The sequence below is a fragment of the Hesperophylax consimilis genome, chromosome 12, assembly GCF_061612785.1.
Source record: "Hesperophylax consimilis isolate HC1 chromosome 12, BYU_Hcon_1.0, whole genome shotgun sequence".
Lineage (NCBI taxonomy): Eukaryota > Metazoa > Arthropoda > Insecta > Trichoptera > Limnephilidae > Hesperophylax > Hesperophylax consimilis.
In genome coordinates, this window is record NC_142847.1 from 11,092,565 (window position 1) to 11,116,376 (window position 23,812).

At 32.1% G+C, this 23,812-nt stretch overlaps 1 protein-coding gene across 1 annotated transcript in view; it reads right to left on the reverse strand.

Moving 5' to 3' along the window:
• LOC149419128 (uncharacterized) overlaps positions 1-23,560 on the reverse strand; it is a 157,813-nt gene extending 134,253 nt beyond the window's left edge. Inside the window, exon 1 of the mRNA XM_089637691.1 lies at positions 23,309-23,560. Within this exon, the coding sequence (XP_089493817.1) occupies positions 23,309-23,331 (23 nt within the window). The 5' untranslated portion in view covers positions 23,332-23,560. The remainder of the gene's footprint in view (positions 1-23,308) is intronic.
• Positions 23,561-23,812: the final 252 nt, after the last annotated feature.

Sequence of the window (23,812 nt, forward strand, 5' to 3'; positions counted from 1 at the left end):
AATTAAATCAGTGGTAGAGTATTTTAAACGGAGCTCTCACGCCCTTTCCAAACTTCAAGAAGTACAACGTCAAATGGGACTTCCTCTATTAAAGTTAAAGCAGGATGTCCCGACACGCTGGAATTCTACTTATGATATGTTGTTAAGGGTAGTGAGAGTTAAAGACGCTATTATTTCAACATTGGCTTTAAATCAGAGTCGAATCATAATTAGTCCACGAGAATGGGACATGATTATAAAAACCGTGCCTATTTTAGGAGTATATGAAGAGATAACCCGCGATATGTCCGCAGACACTAAAGTCACATCATCCAAAATAATAACTTATTGTGAGGCGATGGAACGACATGCCAATAGCCAGGTTGTGGACCCCGATTTGTATCCAGAGCTTTTTAATTTAGTTGAAGTTTTGAAAAGTCAAATTAAAAAACGTTTTTGTGATGTTGCTGGTCCAGGCTTAATAGCTGAGGCTACCATTTTGGATCCAAGATTCAAAAAGATCCCATTTAATGATACCACAAAATTAGAAAGGGTCGTCAGTAGTATTAAATCAAAACTCTCCGATTTAATATTCAATTCCGAACAAGTTCGTCCGATACTAATTGAACCTGAACGTCCAGAACCGTCTACTTCCAACACCACGTCAGAGTGTCAGTCAATTTTTTTATGGGCAAAGCACGACGAGAAATTTACAAGCTACCAAACCGAAACTATGTTTAACCCCACAGCTGCTGCAACTATTGAATTTGACCAATATTTACAGGAAGAGCTTCTTCACAGAAATTGCGATCCGCTTGAATGGTGGAATGAAAAGAAATACAAGTTCCCAAATCTGTATATTTTATCAAAAAAGGTTATTTGCCTAATGGCCACCTCAGTACCATGCGAGAGAATATTCTCAAAAGCAGGACTTACTCTCACTGAGAGAAGATCACGTTTAACATCTTCAAAACTAGCCGAAATATTATTTTTAAATTGTAATTTGGAATAACTTTTTTTCTTCAACTTTTAAACTCATGGATACAATTTTAATTTAAGTGCTATATTTTACAAAAGTAATCAGTAATAATACTAATAATGATATGCGTAAATTATGTGGCTTTTCTATGTCTTTTGTGTGTGTAATCGTAATGTTATGTTATGACAATTAGAGTGTCGGTATATATTTTTTTATTTTAAATTTTGATCTGTTATTGAGTATTCTATTATCTACGTGAAATTTCCTATTATTTGTCCTCTGTCTGTAATATAAAGGCAGCAAGATTTTATAAACATTTTAAAATCCGATGGCTTCATCCTTTGTTGTATTGATATTATTTAGAATAGACACTTGCCTTTCTGGTATATTATTTTTGTTTAATGTTTTTTGTATTTAAAAATGGTTTACGTATTTTTATTTTCAGTATTAGTAATATTTGTTGGTGGTTATTGTTTACGTATACACACATCACGATTTTATTAGTGACTTGTAAAATTACTTTTTTATTTTGTTTGTAAAATAACATATTGATTAAAAAAATTGTAACATGTTTATTTTGTCGTACGACATTTTTTTTACTAAAGTAACTCCAAAGCTCTCTTCGCCTTATGAACTCTGTGCTATAAAGTGTAAAGCTTACAAATACAGGTTTTCTAAGTAAAGTTTTAAATGTACTTCTGCAATGAACAAAATAAATCGCTATATTTGATATTTTTGTGTGTGTATTTAAAAAAATATTTTCAAAACGAACACATTTCTTTGATTGCGAAAAAATCCTTCATTATTGCTTTCTTTGAGGTTCCTAAATGTGAGCATTCTAGATACAAAACCAAAATGAAGTATCGAATCAAGGAATTAAATGAATGAATTAAATGAATTAGTTCACTTGACCAGGTGAATAAGACTGAATTGATTCATTTTTGTGAATGAATCTGCCCATGTCTACCTAGAAGTGAAGTAATTTATGCCTATCAATAGGAAAGATATCTCAATTGCTCCCAACTGACCGGAGCAGGTGGGACTATAGTATCCTCAATGGTTTAGAATGGGGCTAAAGGTAATGGGGAGGGGAAGGAGATGAGTAAGAAGAAGGTTGGGATGTATCTGGCTATTCAAACCAATGGCTGTTGCCATTTTAAGATGCCAATGTTTCTATTTGCACCAAGAAAATGCTTAGAGTATCTAGCACTCTGCAACGGAGATTCGATCAAGCCGTCATCAATTTAAATTTAAATTCTTTCGAGACCTAGGCCCCAGATAGTCCAAAAAATATATATTATTGACGATTCTCTTCTTATGTAACAAAATAAATTGCTAATTCTCCAAATTAGAGCAAGTACAGTAATTAAAATGTTAATTGAACTAAATTTGCTGATAGCGAAACAGACCTCGAGCGCGATGATATTTATGCATACAATAATAAAAAACCTATTACCATAAGACTTTAAACAAAATTATATACAACAAGGACATTCACAGAACGTGCATTGAAATTAGTGTACCAAAAAAGGACAAAGTCAATACACAAAATAGTTTATTTTACAAAGGAATGCGATATTATAGAGCGCTTCCGAAAACCATAAAGTCTGCACCAGTCTGTCGATAGATTCAAGCTGGATTGTAGGATCCATATTAATGAAAAGTCGTTATAATAAATAATAAAAATGTAATAATGTGTGTGTGTAATTAACAATAAATTTACGTGAATGTACAAATTGCTAAAATAAAATTAATAAAAAATAATATAGCTTATTTTGGGCGCACGGACACGCCCACACCACACTTCTGTCGGTATCCAGTGTCTTTACAGAGGAGCTGTGCCTCGATTCTCGACGAAGTCATTCCACTCGAACAACGAGTGATTCTGGAATGACTTTTGACGTTTGGCGTATGTAAGTGTGTACCTTCGACGAAACTCAAATATAAGAATGTCGACCAATGTATGTACTTTCGACGGTGATTGCGAGCGGCCTGGATTGGAGAATCGATACCCAGGGGCCATGTAATATTTACAGTATTGTCAAGCCAACTTTATTCCAGCTATTGCGGGCTGCGATTTACGGTGCACTTTGATAGCATGAATAATTTGATCGCTTTTCAGAGTGGATTTGTTGGTTCTGGAAGTTTTGCAATCGCTCCTGTATTTGAATCGTAATTATGAAGTGCTCGAGGGAAAAAGTTAAGTAAAATCCAACCCAACCCAACTTTATCCTTACATAACATAACTTAACCTACCATAACTACAAGCACATATGAACCTATTTTTTTTTAAGAAAGACAAACTTTCATGGGTTACGAATACCCTGACAATATTTAAAAATCTCCTACTACCAACAAAGTAAGCGGAAAATGTTGCATGTGTCGTGATGGAGGGCTTAGCCAGCTAAGGAATCAGAAGGAACTCAGCCACTGACCGGTAAAATTATTTGATATTTTATATTTTTCAAATGAGGGGGGAAAGATAATTTTTCTATTGAAACAACGGGAAGCTAAGGCCCTTCGATTATTCGATGTAAGTTTCCCGGATTGCAGTAGTTTTGTCTCATCATATAATAACTCCATTACCAAATTATTAATCCATAAATATGCCAATACATATAGAAGTAACATTAAATTAATTAATCTTGTAATGTTTTTTCCTGCTGAAGGAATATTATAAAATAATATTGTAAGTCAACATGTTATATTGTCTGATTACATGATACAAGATTCACTCAAAATTAATTAAGAAAATTAAAAGAATCCAATTGTACCCAAAATATTAAATCAACTACCAATGACAACTAAAAATAAATCAATTATTATAAGCAATAATTAGTCGCCTGTAATATCAATACAAATTAAAAATATCTACCGAGTAAAAATAAATACCGCCGACGGGATTTACTCGGGATTTAATTTTTACTCGGAGATATTTTCAATTTGTATTTGTATTACAGGCGAGTAATTATTGCTTATAATAATTTATTATTCTTTGTGCTATGCATATTGTCTTATAAACATTATTTTACCATTAAAAAAAAGTTTAATATAATCTAAGAAAGTGTCTATTAGATAAAGATGATTTATATAAATATATATATATTTTTTTTAAAGAAAGACAAACATTCCCGGGTTACGTATAACCTAACAATATTTGAAAATCTCATACCACCACCACAGTAAGCAGAAAATGTTGCTTATGTTGTGATGGAGGACTTCGCCAGCCGAGGAATTGAACACACTACACCCGGGTGGGACCCAAACGCGATGTCAACTCGGCCACCGACTTAACTATTTGCTGATGTCGTTTGCCGTATATTTTTCGATAAAAATGCACATATCCCAATGAAATATTCAACTTCTTGAACATATATTTTAGATAAATGCCATACTATATGATATATATAAGAGAGAGAAAAGAACAATGACAAATAAAAACAAGATGAAAAAAACAAACTAGGTAGGTACTAGGTACCTAATAACATAAAAAAAACGTTAAATGAATAAGATAAATTAATATATCCCACCATTAGATCAAGGTTCCCTAGTGTGTATTATTGTGACAATTATACTACGGTTTCAATCTACAATTCTGTTATAAATAGATTACACACCATTGGCAACTCTTATGCTATAATATATTACCTGATGTTTTTATAATGGCTATATTGAAGTATAAAGCTGTACTAATTTAAAAAATTAGCAGTGTGTATTTTAACGAGGTTACTGCATAGAAGGTTCTTGTTTCTACTTTATTTCTTTCAATAACTATCATGCATGTAAATGGCACTTATTCATAAATAAATATACATAAATTGTAGAAAATTCTAAAAAAATGTATTTTTTAAATGGCCCATAGTATTCGTTTGTATGTCAGCATAACATTAAAGAGACGAGTGACTATAAAAGGCAGAGATGTCTCAAATAATCACCTCATTACCCAGCAATGTTAATAGTGACATGCTTCCGTAGGAAGCCAACATAGCTTAACAGCATGCCCATGCTGAGAGCACAATACACTTTGTAATAGTTACCTACATACAACAACATACATACATCTTGTGTGCAAGCCCCGTGAAAAATTCGAATAGAAAAACGCTCAATTTTCCACAGGTCTGGAATCTGATTACCCGCCCGCTTTAAATAAAAAAGGAATAATATGTATTCCAAATTTAGAATATTGAAGGTTTTATCGTATTTATTTGTACTCATAATTATTAATAAAATGTTATTGAAAGAGTATTGCATTAAATAACTAACATAATATCTAAACACTACGGACTAGTTCTGACGTCATCTGTACCCACGCCAACAACTACGATAATGGAATGACAGCTGATTTAAGAGGAAGCTACGAGCCGAAAATGTGTATATTCTTGATATACCTTATATTGTAGGGAATATGCATTAAAATCGCTTGACAAACGAAGTCTAGAAGCGTTCGATTTCAAGCACAAAAATGGTTTTTATTTATTTTGTAAATAATTTTATAAGAAAACAAAAAAGTTAATCAAGTAAAACTGTCACAGAAAATCTTAGCTATAATACTATATTTTTTGAAAGTTGTTTCCTTTACGCGTTCATACGTTTCTATTGAAAAAAAATATTTTTAGGAGCATACATTTATATTTTTTATTTGTTTTCTACTCAAGCAAAACGATAGGAAAACCTTCAATTTATCTAAAGCAAATTTTTCGGTATTCCAGATATAAAACAATTCGTTATAAAGATTAATCAAAATAGTGATTTAGCATTAAGATTTGCCAGTGCATGTGACGACACGCCCCCCTCCCTCTACTTTTAGATTTGATTGGACATATTGACGGGTTTTAAAAGTTCTAAATGCGTAAATAAAAATAACTATGAAATGATGAAAATGCTTAGGAATTGTCAAATATTACACTTACTTCATTACACTACAGCAATTGAAAATATATGGTTAAATCTGTTTTTCGTAAAATAAAACGGTAAATTGAGCATCGTGGTAAAAAGGTTATCATTTGTGGAAAAATATAGGGATACTTTCGACACTAATTAGGAATATATATTTGGTCAATTCGGAGATTTTGATTTTTGTTTATTTTCTTAATTATAGATTGATTTTTTCCATTCGAACAATAGTTTGTCGACTACATTTGGAACCATATTTTTATCGGTTTGGAAAATATATTTGTGTCCACTGTGATAATATTTTGTCATGTTTGAACCATATTTTTATCCGTTTTGAAAATATATTTGTGTCCACTGCGATAATATTTTGTCATATTTGAACCATATTTTTATCAGTTTGGAAAATATATTTGTGTCAATTGCGATGGTATTTTGTCATGTTTGAACCATATTTTTATCCGTTTGGAAAATATATTTGTGTCCACTGCGATAATATTTTGTTATGTTTGAACCATATTTTTATCCCTTTGGAAAATATATTTGTGTCCACTGGGATAATATTTTATTATGTTTAAACCATATTTAATGTTCCTTTATTTGAATTTATATTTACTTTTGGATCCGAACCTGACGCTTTGAACCCCTCGACAACTAACTAGTCATATTGTGTTAATATAACTTGTTACAAATAAGTATAAATGCGGTCCTGGCGAGAGTCATCGACTGGAATTTGACTGCATTTCATATTCCATTCCGACAGCAGTTTCAACCAACTGGTCAACTGATCACTGGTGAGTGGTATAAGTCCCTCGGGTTCTCACATCACGTGCCCTGCTTCTGCTACCGTGCTGGTACTAGTATGGTACTTACCCGCCTCTGGACCATGCAGCTATGCAGTTATGCAGTCGATGCACTTCTCATTCCGATAATCACCTCGGAGGCATTCGCGTGACAGATTGCATTCCTGAACCTACTCGATTGTTGGCTTTCTTCTGTAATATATATGGCCTGCATAGCTTAGTGGTCAGTGTGTTTGATTATGATTTACGAATTGGAGTAGACAACAGTGATTCTTTTTATCATTTAGTGCCTCCCCTGTTGCAGTTAGGTTATTATCAGGGCGAACTTCAAGCTTACAGTCCGAAAGAAATTGCTATGATTTTTGGTAATTTAATCCGTACCTAACAAAACCTTTGAACATCCGCATCATCAATTTAAAGAGACTTTAAATCTCCGACAGTATGATGTATTGTACTGAAGCAATCATTCTCAAGCCAACTACTTCGGTATCGTGAATAAACTGGACAAATTTGAGAGATATCTATGTTTAAAGGAGGATTTTATGTTAAGAAGAATTAGAAGACAGATTTGTAGCTGAGTTGTCCAAAGCTGCGGGTTTTCACTCAGGCGTAGCGGTTTCAATTAAATTAAATTAAAACAGGTTGTTTTAGGATATATTTATTTATAAAATACATGATAATACATTGTTACATTTATTTATATAATAATTAGGAATATATAATATAATTATATAATAATAGGAATAATATGAATAATAAGAATAATTATATAATAATTAGGAATCACCATACTAGGCGACTGCCTGTTTTATGGTGACCAATGGAATATAGTTATGTGGGGTATATAATATTATACATATATCATATATTATGCATGTTGAAATACACTTAGTATGCAAATACTAACCACTATAAAATGATAAATCACTCCTTTGCTAGCAAAGATCTCAATCATTCCGCAAGAAAAAAATAACCAAACTTTCCATATTCCTTTACAAATAACCAATTTAACCCTCTCCCAACCTCTAGTGTAAATATTTAGACTATAATATATAAATTAAACTGTAGTGGCAAGATACCGAACATATTTAGCGATATCCCCCAGAGCTTTATTGAATTTTTCGAATATCTTTTTGTCAGTTTTTTTACATAAATTGTTTTTGAATTACATATGGTTCCACACCCTTATTGAACAATGGATGGTTTTACTCTAAAATAGTAAGGTTATTCGTAATTCGAATGTATGCTTTTCTTTTCAAAATGTAAATTAAGCACTAATCAAGGCTCGGGGACTTTTCTCTCCACCTACTAAGTCAATATTAAATCATTTATCTATTAAATGTTCCCTCTTGGCTTTTATACCTATATAGTACTCATTTTATTATTATCATGGTACTAAGGAAGAAGTTAGAGTCGCAATAATAAATAACAAGCCTTCGTGTATTACCAAACATTACGACACAATTCCAAGGATGACAGATCTGTTGCCGGTCTCGACTATAAACATGGGTAAATTGTGGTCCATACATTCTTGTGGAGATAATCAAATTTACAACATAGGTATTGAAGATATAACTGTAGGTAGAAAAGAAGCACCCACTCAAACCAGACAACAACAATGAGGAATTCCTGTCAAGTGAAATAACTTAACCTAACCAAAAATCTAACCAAACCTAAACTAAACTAACCCAACGTAACCCAACACAGACTACAACAATGAGGAATTCCTGTCCAGTGGGCAAGGTGAATACCGCACAAGAGTCCCAAATGCTCCCCACCGTCTAGAGTCAGTGAGACTATGGCATCTCCAAACGGGGTATGTACATGACTATTCAAATCTGGTCACGAAACACAGCTAAAGCCATTCCAAGCAATGTTTCAATTCTGAATGGTGGTCTTAACCGGGGCGATAATGAGAATATTTTCTTCTCTGGAACATGCCGCCAGTATACTACGTATTATTTTAAATGAATACATTGTGAAATAACAAAAATTCGTTATTCGAAGTGGATCATCAATATCAATATTTTAAAGAAAAGTTTCATAGTTCAATTCATTTATAAACTATGATATTTTAAATGGTCGCATTACGTGACTTACCGTCAAATACTCAATTACTTACTCACTTACTCAATTTTCAAGACAGTGCTGTCGCTAAGTTCACTATTTAAGGCGATGCACTACGTCGTGTAATATTTTAAATCGAGCCGTTATCAATAACACCCCTTACGTATATGGTGATAAGGTTTAAATTCCCGCTTAGCACTATCCGGCTGTTTTGATTTATGTAAGATATTGTGGATGTTCAGGCATAAATATTTTTTTTCCGATCATTTTATAAATAACTTAATTTGCCACATTATACAATAAAATCATTACCGAAAATGGGATCGTAAGTAGGAGATTTTGAACTTTAAAGCAGTTTTCATATGCCTTATACATTATTTTTTTCCGGGCTTATAAAAAGATTTATCTAAAAAATACTCGATTATTTCAAAGGCCAAGATGTATTCTACTCGCAGCATTTAATTGAGATAGTTGAAACATTTTTCTAGGCGACCAAATTTTCAAAACAAAAACACTTTTTTGCATTAGTACGTAGTGCATCGCCTTAAAATATTCATTTTGTGTATTCAATATGCCTGCGATAAAACTTGCTCGGTGGCACTGACTTGATACTTGATCATGTGCGCAAGGCCTATTCTGTAGTTACTATGACATACCAGACGGTACAGATGACGTCACTATCTTGGTTATTTAAACATTTTCAGAACGATTTATTAACAATATTTCACGAAATATTTTGTAGGTACATCTTCCTATCTTCTTTCATCAAACCTCAAAAAGTATTCAGAACTGATGTCTGTTGATCTGTTCTAAATTTACGTCCTCCACCGCCGAGCGATTAAGGTCTTCGGCTATGAATCCACCAGATATCGCGGATATCAAATTAAAATATAACAGAATTCGCCCCCTGGTTGAAAGAATGCCAAGAATGACGTTCACAAATAAGCACTAATAACCCGTTATCATGTTTTATAGCCCAATAATTCAGCTCTAAACAAATAACTAGGTATAAATTAATCTATAAAACAATATTATATCAATTCAATCCGTTATTACCGCAAATTATACTTAAATAGCCGTCTTGTGGAAATAAACAAATAACCTTTTCCGGTATTAGCCATTCCGCTGCAAACAGTTATAAGTTAAAACTAATTCACTAATATTAGAATTTCTAATCTATACCTCCATCTGGTTTAGTGACTTAACTTTTCATCTTAATGAATCTAATCTACGGAATTAAAGCAGTGCGAGACGCGTGATCTAGCAATAAACATTTTCAGATACAATATTTGCACAGATTAAGATCTATTTAAGTACAACGCAGACAGTAAAAAATTCTAGCTGGGAGTTTGTAATTTTACCCAATTATTACCGAAAATTAAAAATATATATCTTCCTCGGTTATCCAGTGCTATTTTAGATTTAGTTAGGTAATTAATTTGTTTAATTAATTCCATGTTTTAACCCCTCTAGGATAATTTGTTCGCTTTTGGAAACAGCTCATATGATCTCATAGAAATCGTCGTACCTCCCTTACTGTCATGGTGATAAATATGAACTAAACGGTGTTGGAAAGAGAAAAAATCACGCTTTATATTTAAATTCAGAAGTTAACCACAGAAGAAATAAAATGTATACCTCTACACTATTATACCAAAGAATCCAACCGCAATTTTTTGAGAAAATAATTATAAAATTTTGAGAATTTTTACTAATTATTTAAAAACAAAACAACAAAAAAGTGAAGTAGCAGTAATGTTTATGATACATTTGTCTAGTAAAATTGGTGTTTTTTTGTTATCGGTAGTTTTAGTTCAGTCTTTAGACAAAAAAATGTAAGATTAGACATTTTTATGTTTTTTTTCAAAAACTATATGTTTATTTTTGATACGTATCGTATAGTATTGTCAATATGACAAAGACCTGAAGGGTTAGTGGATTTTTCTTTATATTTGTCAAATTATTATACCTAAGCTAGTGTTTGTTAACGTATAATATTTTCAAGTTTAACAGTTACATAAATCAGGTTGATTCATAAATTCCCATCAACACATCCTTGTGTATCTCGCTGTAATTAATTCAAAGAACCCTATCGTAAACTGAATACATGTTATTTTTTTCTGCACAATTTAACATGACGAGATGACAATTTAACGTCCTAAATTGATAGCTAAATGTCATCGAACTGGAGACAAGACGCTGAGATGACGAGAGGCTGAGAACCAAACAGGTCCAGTCAGATCTTCACATTATAATTACATTCCTAATTTCCCTACAGTGGCAATACCCGCTTGAGATAGCAATAAAGCGTATACCAAAAACCATTTTGAAAATATTGTACGTCTCCTTTGTTAGCCTAGTAGCATGAACCGCATCTATATACAACGTATAAGATGGGCCTTTAAGATAGGAAACATATTGACAGCATTGAAGCTTTGAAAAGTTAAATATACAAAGACCAAACACGTGCTGGTAAAGTTGAAATACTCTAGAGATGACTTTTTTTCTCTCAGGAAAATTGGATCTAGATATCTAGAAAAAGTTATTCTTCAGCAAACATCGTGCCCTCACAAACACAATATTTGTTCCATTGTGTCCTTGGAACAACGTTTTATCTGATATTTTCGCCAAAATTAACGTTTTTCAATTAATTTCTTAGATTTTTAAATACGTTAATAAGAATTTCACTTCTACTTTCGATGATGAAGGAATGCAAATCTTGGAACCGAAAATTAACCCACTCTCCGATATCCGATCGAGCTGAAACAAAGACTCGTTGTCGATGATAATGCATTCTGTCAACTTTTGGTATAAATCACACGCACGTGAACATATACGCATCTCTCTGAAATCGGACGAGGCGAGGCTTGTCTTGTTTGAGTTGTGGACTCTAGTTCCTGGCTAGAAAAGTTCAATCCTCAGTATAACCATAGCTTTAAAACCCTATCTACAATATGTGCAAATTCTATACAAGTTGGCAGATAATTACGCAACAGATGTATTTAAAATTGTAAATTTATTTTTAGATAAAACGAGTTTAAATTTACATATTTTATGGGCAACTTATTATTTCTGCCATAGATAAAATATTTGTACTTCGAGCTCATTTGCTGGGACAACAAGATTACATCTGAAAATGTGAAAAATATGAAAAAATACACGAAAAATCACTTTTATGAAAAACTAATTATGCGGAACGTATTTTAATTGAACTATGCAAAAAACGCAATTTTTTAGCTAATTACAATGTGTTTTGCATAGAATATTCTTAAACATAAAGAGAATTCTATTACAATACGTTCTTCATATTCACTTTTTCATCAATGTACGGATGTATGGACGGATTGTTTCACAGAATTTGAACAATTCATCATATTTCAAAGTTGTTTTTCAAGTCTTTTGAAGGGTCAATTCAAGTGCTGTTATTATATTATTATTGGCCAGTTGTTTCGCAAAACTTATATAGTGACAAAACATGAATAGAACCTTCACAGAACTTGAAAATTAACTGTGAAATTTGATGAATTGTTCAAATTTTCCGAACCAACCCGTCCTTACTCGGGTTTCAAATTTAGGACCTCAATATCTCAGTTTCATAAAAATGGCAAATAGAACCTTGTTGTTACAATGTATCGGCGTATTCTTCAATTATTATGTAATGAGAAAAAATAAATCGTTTTGAGTGAAATATGGAATTAATAGCATTTTATAAATACGCAATTTCGATTAGGTACTGAAGCGTAAATGGTGTAACGTATCGATTCATTGTTCCCAACCCTACCTTGACCGTAACCAGAAGTTCGATTGGACACTATTATTTTTCATAGCATATTATACCTAAAACTTGATTGACTGGTCAGGCGCCCAAAAATAATCGAAAATTTAATTGAAATTTCGTTTGCATAATATTATAGTCAGGGGATGTTGAAGAATAAATTGTGATTTTTCGCGAGTCATGGTTGTGCTTAGATATAATTAAAAATATCTGTGGTCTGGTCGGTATGAATATTGCGAGGGTAAAACCCACTTATCACATTGGTTACGTATAGATTCTATACAAAGATATAACTTAGCTTATAATGAATATCCCAAAAAAGCTGAAATCCGATCTGGAGAGAATGACAAAAAAATCGGTCAATAAAGAGAAACCGAAAAGAGTAACAAAATCACCGAGCGCCCTGAAGAATTTTTATTTATTTTTTTATTATTATTTATTAACCAAAAATATATAAACATATAAATACTTTTTGCACAATCTACCTCAATACGCAGAGCCTATTCTATTTCTATCAAAGGCTATCTCCGTTGGTAATGCCGTCAATTAATATTCCTTTCAGAGAGTTCGAAAATTGTGTAATATCAAACATAATAATTTCAGTATTAGGTCTGCGTATCTCGGAGTGCGCAAATAAATTAATATAATGTTTTCAATCTGTTATTTTTTTAATGATAAACTAATGTTTAAAATATAATAAAAATCTCTCGACAAATGCTTTAGTTGCATTTAAAGATACACAGTGAATTTTTTCATACTTGTAACATATCAAATAATAGAACAAAATGTGTTTTTAACAATTTTCGGAGCTTAGTTTGTGATTTATTTCTATCGAAGGGATTTCACATAATTACCGTTTCGGCATAACAAATTTATAGATATTATCTTCAAAAATAACATTTTTTTGTGAACTTAAAAGCTTTAAAATTTTAAGAGAAACATGTTATAAATCTGAAGAAATTGGGAATGCGGGAGGATATCAGACAAGGTTTTTTACATATGATTTAAGATTTTCACGGCTAAAAGTATTTTTGTTATTTGTTTTTAGGGTGTTATGCCGTGTTACGCTAAGTCCTTCTTTAGCCAACGTTTCGGACAGCATTGCAGTGTCCATCATCAGGGCAGATGTGTTATTTTGATAGGTTTTTTATGCATAACACAAAGGATAACATATCCTTTAAATTGAAATTTCGGCGGGTTCAATTCCCTTCGTCAGCGTGTATTTTTTTTCGGAAGATTTTTAAATTTATACAGGTGTTTCGGACTAATAATTATTGCTCAAAAATATTACCTTATCCTTTGTGTTATGCATAAAAAAACTTGACTCTTAAACATTAGTTAATCATTCAAAAAAGAATAAATGAAATACATTATATTTATTTGCGCACTCCGGGATACGTAGCCGGTGACCCAAGTAAATCGTAGCTTAAATGTAAACTATCCACATGCATAAAATAAATAAAACAAAACCATAATTATCCATTCATAACTACAAAACAGCGTGAGATTGGCCGCAGCCGTCCATGAAGTTGAAACAATCCAAGACATGCAAGTATTGCCCTTAATTTAATGTAATACTAGACTTACAGTGGTAGGCGTGAAACTAATAAGGACTAATAACGAGAATGGGAGTCTCTCTCCACAGAGATAAAGTGTTCGTCTTCAACTCTGGAACGAAATGCAAATATACTATTACACGAGAATGTTTAATTTATTTAAATTGAATATAATTGAGGTAATAGTTGATAGCCTGACTTACTCCCTTTTAAAACGAGTTATGCCCTGTAAAAAGGTATCATTTACATACATGATGTAAGCGTTTGAACATGGCTTCAGGTTGATAGTGAAGTAAAATAATATATTTCTTAAATCTAACTTGGTTTACAATTGGGAGGCGGGTATGAGTACCCCCGCCCCGGGAACCATTTATTGGATTACCAACACCTCTGCTGTAGGTCACCCCAAGTGGTTCGCTAGGTCTGGTGACTTGAGCAGGTTCATGGAGTGAGGATTGTCTGCGTGGCAGGCCGGATAGGAAGAGACTGGTTGAGGGAGATCTTTTGAACTCTCCAGCAGGGCTCTCATTAATTTTAAAATTGTTTGGCCCATATTTTTCAATCATTGAAATATCAACTGCTCACAGAAAATATTTAAAATCGTTGAGAAATTTTGAAACTAAGTCAAAACCAGTCAAAAAATTTAATGGTTTTTTAAATATCTGTATACGTACTACTATGATAAATGCTTATTTTGAGAATAAGTACATTTGGAGATTAAGTACATTTTGAGAATAAGTACATTTTGAGAACAAGTACATTTTGACAATAAGTACATTTTGAGAATAAGTACATTTTGAGAATAAGTACATTTTGAGAATAAGTACATTTTGACAATAAGTACATTTTGAGAATAAGTACATTTTGAGAATAAGTACATTTTGAGAATAAGTACATTTTAAGAATAAGTACATTTTGAGAATAAGTACATATGTACAAATTGGTAATTATTCAAGCCATCCAGTGGCGTCTTCAGCAGTGGATTGTGTGTTGCGATGACATACTCGTATTATGGCAGAGCCGGTATTACATGAACAGTTACCTCCAATGAGAGTTGTTACCTGGCTACTGGAATTACACATTAAAACTAATTATTCTCAGTAACTCGCGTCAACACACTCGCAAGGTCGTAAAATACTTGTGATTAACAAGAATTAACAGGAGTAAATAAGTTTTTCGATATTTTAATATTATTTGTATTGTGCCATGTATAATCTTGTAATCTTGATTCGATATTTAAATTTTGTTTGTTCCTCCGATAGTGGAATTTGAGCTACGCACTATATAATCTTGTAATTTTGATTCGATATTTGAATAATATTTGTACTGTGTCATATACAATCTTGTAATCTTCATTTTATATATTTGAATTTTATTTACACATCCGATCATAGAATTTGTGCTACGCAGTACGCACTATACAATCTTGTAATTTTGATTCGATATTTGAATATTATTTAATATTGTAGATCTTGTGTAGGTACCTACACTTCTCGTATTTGTCAAGCATCGAGTAAACTACTACAGAAGCACAAATCTCTTTAAAATGTTTCTACTGTATATTTAAAAAAATTTCCAACCTGTTTATTAATTATTTATGTCCTCCTCATATTACAGTGAAGTTTGATGAACTTTGCAAAAAAATATTCACAGCTTCTTCGCACACATTAATGATGAATAATAAATTAAACGAATCAATAAAAAATAATGTCGGAATGTTAGTTGATTGTTGTGAAGCCTGAAACGCAACACGTTAACAGTTATAGTAATTAAAAACGATAATAAATCAAGAAATAAATATATAATGCGAATCAGCGGCGACTAAACTTTTATCACCCTCAAATCAACAGGTAATATATTGTAAAAGCAGATCTTTTAAAAAAATAGTACTAAAACTAAAACGAAAAATGTTTTCTGAGTTTTATTTTAACGGGTCATTAATTACTGTTTTTCCCGTTCCGTTAAAAGATTTTTAATTTATAGCAACACTAAAATAACAGCTAAGATAATATGTTTTTTTTATTTTATTTTTACTATTGTTAATTTATGGCAATCCGTTTCAATGAACAGAACAAAAGGAAAACACTTTAGATTGCAAGCAATTAAATGCGTGTTGACAAGTTTGTGAGATTTAAAAAAATCTCACTTCTTTTATCACAATAAAAAAAATACTGCAAAATAAATTAAAAACATTATTGATACAAGCAGGAAACTCGTGAATCCACATCGCATTTCAGTGGCTTAGAGTTAAAATATCGTATCTCCAAAAAACATAGTGCTTAGAAAACCGAGTTTGAAAGTTTGTAAGCCTGGGGAGATAAGATTTTGAAATTTCAATACAATCATTATCCACTTTAGTTCCATATTATAGTATTTGTATCTTATATAAATACAATATAGAGGTATGAACTTTCGATAATCTAAAAATTAAGGAGATGCAAATTATGTGGTCAACAGTATCTGTATGATTTAATATATATTTTAATATGTTTATATTTGGTGACGATAGTTATAGGAGATGTAATATTTGAACGCATAAGAATATATTCTATCTTTGGTACATCAGTACTTAACGCATTTTCGACCGGAAATGAAGATACAATATTTTAACTCGACGATTTTGCATTATACCTTTTTTGATTTGAGCTTCCGTTTTCGAGCAAGAGAATTTTTTCAAGTGTGAAAAAAAACGATCGCTACGGGTTATTACATCAGCTAATCATTGTAATTAAAATTGCGTTGAAGCACAGATTCATCTCTAAAAAATTCTTTAATCCTATAGTTGTCAAAAAAATTTTTTTTTAAACCAGTTCCCGTCCTGTACCACTAGTTTCCGAACACCGTGTATATTATAATGTCCAAATAAAATATGATTATGCAGAAATGTGCGCAGGTTTAGGTTTTAAGGATTCACGTGGGTAATTTTTTTAAATATTTATAGACTTTTCCTTATTCTTGTCTCTCTAGAATTTCTTGTCCTTTATCCCGGGATGACTAACCATCTTCCTGGAATCATCAGAGGATGCTGTACCTCCCAACTCCCCACTCCCCGCAGGTAACTAAACAAATACCTCGTAAGACGTAAAACGTATGAAGGTATTTCCCCGTTGAAGCGAATTTCCTTACATATTGACTGACTCATTTACATGGAAATTAAATACAACAGATTGATTACTGAGAGGGAATCCTATCATTAATTGATTAATTAATTAATCCTATTCATTAATTCAAAATAAAATTGGGCGTCTTATGCGACCTTATTGATAAAAATATTTGCGGTGATCTAGAAATACCTGAAAATAAGTGCATTTCTCTAGAAATTCTGGACCTGGATATAAACATAATATGTGTAAATTTCGTGACGCCAGAGCTCACCGTTTGAAAGTTTTTAGAGTGATTTATCTGCTTTATGGTTATATTATTGAACGCTTTAATTTTCAGCTAGCTAGCTACTTTATTTACTGTATTGAAACGTGTGTCTAAATGTATGAAAGAAACGACAGAGTATGAATGAGATGGCGTGATAGTAAATATGCAATAAAAGTGTATGACTGCTGCATTCCTTGTCTACTAACAAGATTAATAATTATTACTGCATTCCAATAAGATTGTAGATCGATCGCCAGATTCTAAATCGTGCAATCACCAGATTTCCATCATGAGCTATGAAGCTCTGGTGAATATCCACATTAATGCATATAAATTAGACATAAAGCAATATTACATATATTATATAACATGAAGGATTTTTTTTTTGAAAATTAGAATAATGATAAGAGTCCCCGGCTTTCAAATCAAATCAGGTGTCGACAGTAATTTTTCTCTTTCTTTGAACAATCCACACAGCATCCCCAAAGATAACATAAGCCATGGGGAAAATTATTATTACTGTGTGCAACTAAAGCAAAAAAAAAATGTGTGCAAAATTTCATGAATCAACTTTAGTTTTTGTATAAAAAAACAAAGCCACGCCGCCAAAGATACTCTTCTTTGTAATTTTTATAGTTAGATTATTTATTTCGATTTTTCAGTAAATCTATTTACATAGATTAAATAATTCTCCATCTAAGAGTTTGGACATCAAAATTCCATGTTTTCAATTAAACTTAAAATGCAGTCGGGAACGCGTTACAGCTAGATAGATGCAATAATGAAGGACGGATATGTGTCAGGAAGTGAATGCGCTTCAAGGAATCTTGATTAGAGTGGGTGCTGCGAGCTGCAGACACAAAGGTCGAGGGTTCAATCCCCTGCCCCTGGAGCAACAACACAATGCAGTCATTGATCTTGTTAATTAATTCTGCATTACAAAATGGCAAAATCACGGCAAAACGGTATGCTTTTTACTAACTACAAAGGAAACATCATCATCATTGTTTGACTCCTCTTGCTAATTTGATCGGTTTGAGAACCAGAGAGGTGCAAAATGGGTACCCAAAACCATTTGAAATGCAAAATGGAAATGGGTCAAAACTTTTCCATCTGTAAATGCAAAATGCAAAATACCTATTTTCAAAATGTATTGAAAATGCAAAATGGTTTCTCAGGTCAAACAATTAAAATAATTATAGAATTTTTAAACAATTTTGTCATTTAATAATGGACATCAATGTAGAACAAACATATTACATGATGGTAAATCCAAAAACACCACGACTACAGATTATGAAACCACAAAAAATTTGCGCGGGGCTAATGTTGCCAACGTAAAAACATAGAAACTGCTATCTAACATTTAATATTACAGCGTCGGCCATGTTCAGTATTTGAATCAGTATTTTTTGTAATGGTATCACTCTATTGCCAGGTCAATACCTACCAGGGAGCAACTTAACAAATGTAAATTATCTCTCATAGCGAGGTTGAGGACCGACTGATATTTGGGGCTTATGAAAAAAGATGAGTGGAGATAGTAGGAAGAATGTTGCAAAAAAGTATTTAAAATGGAAAATGCATTGAGAAAAGCATTTAAAATTCAAAATGGAAAATACCCATTTTGCATTTTGCATTTCCATTTGAAATAAAGCACATCTCTGTTGAGAACAAACAGTTACTACCCGTAGAATCAATTTGCTCATATTGCTTACCATATGGTCTCACAAAAATCGTTGTGTCTCCCTTACCGTTATAGTTATAAAAGCAAACTAAACATTGTTAGAAAGAGAGAACACAAAGCATTATAATAACATATAGAAATTAATCACAGAATGATTTAAATGTACATGTACACCTCTATGAAACGAAAGGTTTCGCCCGCAATTTGAGAAAAAATTATGAAACTATTTATTATTTTTGTATGAAACGACGAAAAAGTGAGGCAGTAAAGTTTATGATACATTTTTCTAAAAAAATATGTGGTTTTTTCGTTATAAGTAATTTTAGTTCCGTTTTTAGACTAATTTTATTTCAGTATTTAAAACGTAAAGTTTTCCATTTTTAAAAGCTTTTATGTTATATATTTCATCGCCTTTCAAAAACAGTTCAGTTTTCTGAGACGTTCGGAAATACACACACATTCTCCGACTTAAATGAAGAAATATTAATATGCAGACAGAATCTTTAATACATATAACGGTCAATATGCCTATATATCAAGAGGGCTAAATGGTTAATTGCAAAGTCTTGTTTTTATTTATTTTTTAGCGATAAACCGAAGTCAGTTGTGCGCTTGTCTTTATTATTGGTTAAATTGATAAAATATCGAGTCCAGTGGAACTACGGCATCCCGTGAAGTAGATGGGGTTGTGAAGTAGGTGGGGTTGTGAAGTAGATAGGGTTGTGAAGTAGATGGGGTTGTGAAGTAGATAGGGTTGTGAAGTAGATGGGGTTGTGAATTAGATAGGGTTGTGAAGTAGATGGGGTTGTGAAGTAGATAAGGAAGTATAAGATTGAGAAGAACCTGACAATTTAAGTCTGATCACCAAATACGTCTAAAGCCATTATCTGACGTGCTTTTTGAAATAATTATGACTTTCGATTGACTAAAAATAAATATTATTGTTTATGACAATGATTGCCAAAAAGATATCAATTCATCATCGATATGAATTAATAAGTAAGAAATACCGGAACACGTGCATTTTTCTTCATCATATCACATGACGAAATGCGAATATATTCGGGTTTTCATAAATTTACTAAAAGTCTAACAAGAATCCTGTTAATTCATTCGTTAAGGCCTGCAATCCCGTTTTTATCTGTTACCCGGACCATAATAACAAAATACAAAATGAACTTAACACTGAGTACAGATAATTGCCCAAAATTGTATCCCCCGTCGCGGCCCTTGCACTGGTCTCTGGGCACGGGGCCTGGGGCCTGGGGACAAACCGCTGCATCAACCAATGAACCAGCCGCCAACGAGCCAACTACCAGTACCAACAGACCGGTTATCCAAATGGTTTGTGTCAATGACCAAATTCATAACTCACTCCCCGCCACCCGCACACCTCGTAGCCCTTCTGCGCTCCTGTACTCCTGTCTCCTGTTCAAAGGGACGAAATGAAAGATGGACCATTGTGCGATTTATTGCTATTTAATCGCAAACAACATACCCAGTTAACTTTTTGATTATTTTTTAAACAACTCTGCACGTTGATAAAAAGGTGCGAAAATTAAAATTATTAAAAATCGAACCACAAAGTGATGAGTTTCTATGAAAACATACAAAAACTCAAACCATAAAATGCTTTCTTTGAAAACGTACAAACGCTCCTCGGCGTGTAGCATTCGGAATGGGGCGAAGCTTGCACTCCTTCAAAAAAAGTTCAAATATGATTTACGCAAAAATGGATGTTTTATTTTATCTTGTGAAGTTCAGGCACAAATATTAAAATGATTTCCAATCATAATGCACATAACTTAATTTGCCACGTTATTCAATAAAACCATTTCCGAAAAGGTGTAGAAAAAAAAGAAAAGTAGGAGATATTGCCCTTCAAAACGATTTTTATAGGCATAATACTTTATTTTTTTGCATGTTTTTTTAAAAAATACTTGATGTTTCACTCTTGTTTGATGAAGATGTTTCCTACTTGCAGTGATTAATAAAAGCATCTACAATATTTCTAGGTTTAATTTTTTTAAACCAAAAACACCTGATTTTGCATACTTTACACTAAGTAATTACAGCCTGCTAAAAGAAATACAAACGAGCACCTACCTAACTAAATACGAAAGAAATTTATATTTTTGAATTATTTTCAGGTATATATAACATGACATAAACAGTTTATTATTAATATAATATACAGAGGAGGATGGAAAAGAAACAGACCAATTATATATGTTCAGAGATGGTTGATTTGGTAATATACAACTTAAAAACACAACATAAGCAACATTACCGCTTACTGTGGTGGTAGTAGGAGATTTTCAAACATTATCAGGTTATTCGTAACCCGGGAATGTTAGTCTTTTTTATAATAAAAATAAAAATAAATGTTCTCTCACGTATCGCCTAAATTTTACTATCTATTCGTTAGTTTAAAAACAGAGACAAACAAACTTTGGAAACTGTAATTCGGGAGACAAAATGTAAAGAACCAGTAGAAACACTTGGCAGTTTTATTTATTTATTTTATTTATTTATTTATTTGTTTGTTACAAAAATATTACAGCATAGATTTTGACTGTCCAACTAGGAAGGTCTCCCGTTCTAGGACAGTCAAATTGACAGTGAATATACTTAATGGTGAAATCACCGATACAATTTATTTTGAGAGATTACAAGAGTGAAAGCGAGGATACATGTAGCCTTCATATTACTATATTTTAATACATAATAAAATAAACAGTAAAATAAAATGAAAATTATAGAAATAAAATTAAAATAAAAGAAAATAAAATTAAAATATAAATTTAAATTTGTAAAAGTTTAAATTTTTTTTTTTTAAAGTTACAGCTTCATTTTCGATATCGCGATAAAAGTTATTACAACGAGGTAATCAACGGTTCAACGGTTTTCGGTGCAATGTCACCGACATGTCGTGTGTTATTTCACAAAAGGAAAAGCAATCTTTGGTTTTATTTGATAAAAATTTTACGCAAAATATTTTTAATTTTGTTTTACTTTCAATCCTGGCTTATTAAATATAATAATCTACATAATTTAGTTAATCCAGTCATGGTTTTTTTGCCGACGCCAATATACACGTAAAGTAACTTTATGGGAAAATAATACTGCTTTTATCAAAATATAAGAAAGAAAACGAAAATAAACAAATTTTATTTTTTTTTGCAGAAAAAACAGAAACAACAATAAATTATTGCTATCTCACTGTACGAGTGGGGAAATAAAAATGATTTAATAAATATGTTTTACTCGAGTAATATACGAGTATATTAATCTACACAGACTGGCATAATCTCCTTCTTCTCCCTCCCACCATCTCATCCCCATCAGGCTAATGTACTCTCATCTCTTTTATATCCACTAATAATTAAGAAACATCAATGAAAACCTATCATTGGTTCAATTATTACACATATTTTACTAAACATTATAAAATATTGTGACTGTAACCTTTTCCAATGAAATAAAATAACATAAAAAAAATCTTAAAAAATAAATAATAGTGAAAAGATTCCGGATGAGAATTGTCAAGACATAACCTTAAATTTTTTTTTGGAAATATTTCTTCCCGAATTTCAAGAATGTTAAAATAATTAATCTCGACCTGTAAACGGATACTTAATTTGTCGTAGGTATAATAAAAAGAATAAAAATAAAATGTTTTTAACAATGAAGTATTTAATTGCATTCTGAAATATAAATTAGATTCGCTTTGGCATCAAACCACTAATATTTTTCTAAAACTGAACCAAACACAAAATATAAGTACCTACCTAGATTGCTTCTGCTCTGTTGAACTTTAAAATTTAAAAAAGCTTCCTCGAATTAACACGAAAAAATATAAGAATATATTTATTAAAATTACTATAGGATTTTTTCCATTGATATTGTGAGATACAATGTTACTCTTTAGGGCTTCATTACAATTATGCGTTATATATTACTTTAGAATTTTTTAAGTGAATCAAAACTGCAGCTTACAACTCACCGGCTCTTGCAAACTTTATTATTTCGCTTTGCCAGGGGTTTGTAGGTACTCCCTCCAACTCTGCGGATACGTGCATTTTTCTCGTATGTTTTATTTATGAACTCTCAAACTTCAAAACGACAGACGGCCGCTAAATCAATCACGGCGGACATTGTACATTTTTATCTCCATTCCTATTGAATTGTTTTATCCCTTACCTTATAAAGCCGCAAGGAGGCATCTTGACTGATTTAATCTAGACAGCTCAAACAGCAACAATCTTCTGGGTCTTCAAGAGCACAATCAGATAAAAATCTATAAATTGTATTGTTATCCTTCAAAAAATTAAACACAATTATTAAAAAAAATTAATGTCACCAACGTCAAACTTTTGGCGCGCACTATTTTCACACGCGTGTTCGTAAATGCAACCACGGCTCTAGCCTGTTCGTAAACGCGACCGCGCTCTGCGAAGCTTCGTATTTGAATGTTTGAATTTCAAACGTCTGCTTGGTCAGTACCTACGTCTGCAACCTGAATGAGACGAGAAGCGGGGAGGAGTATGGAATATGGGTATGGGTGTTGCCAACCATATTATTATAGTATTTATATATATTTATGTATATATACACCAGAGTGAAATGCAAGGGCAAGGTCTGCATTGGTTTTACGTATATTATTTATTTTATTCGTGTTGTAATGCGCAACATTCGGGCTTTGAG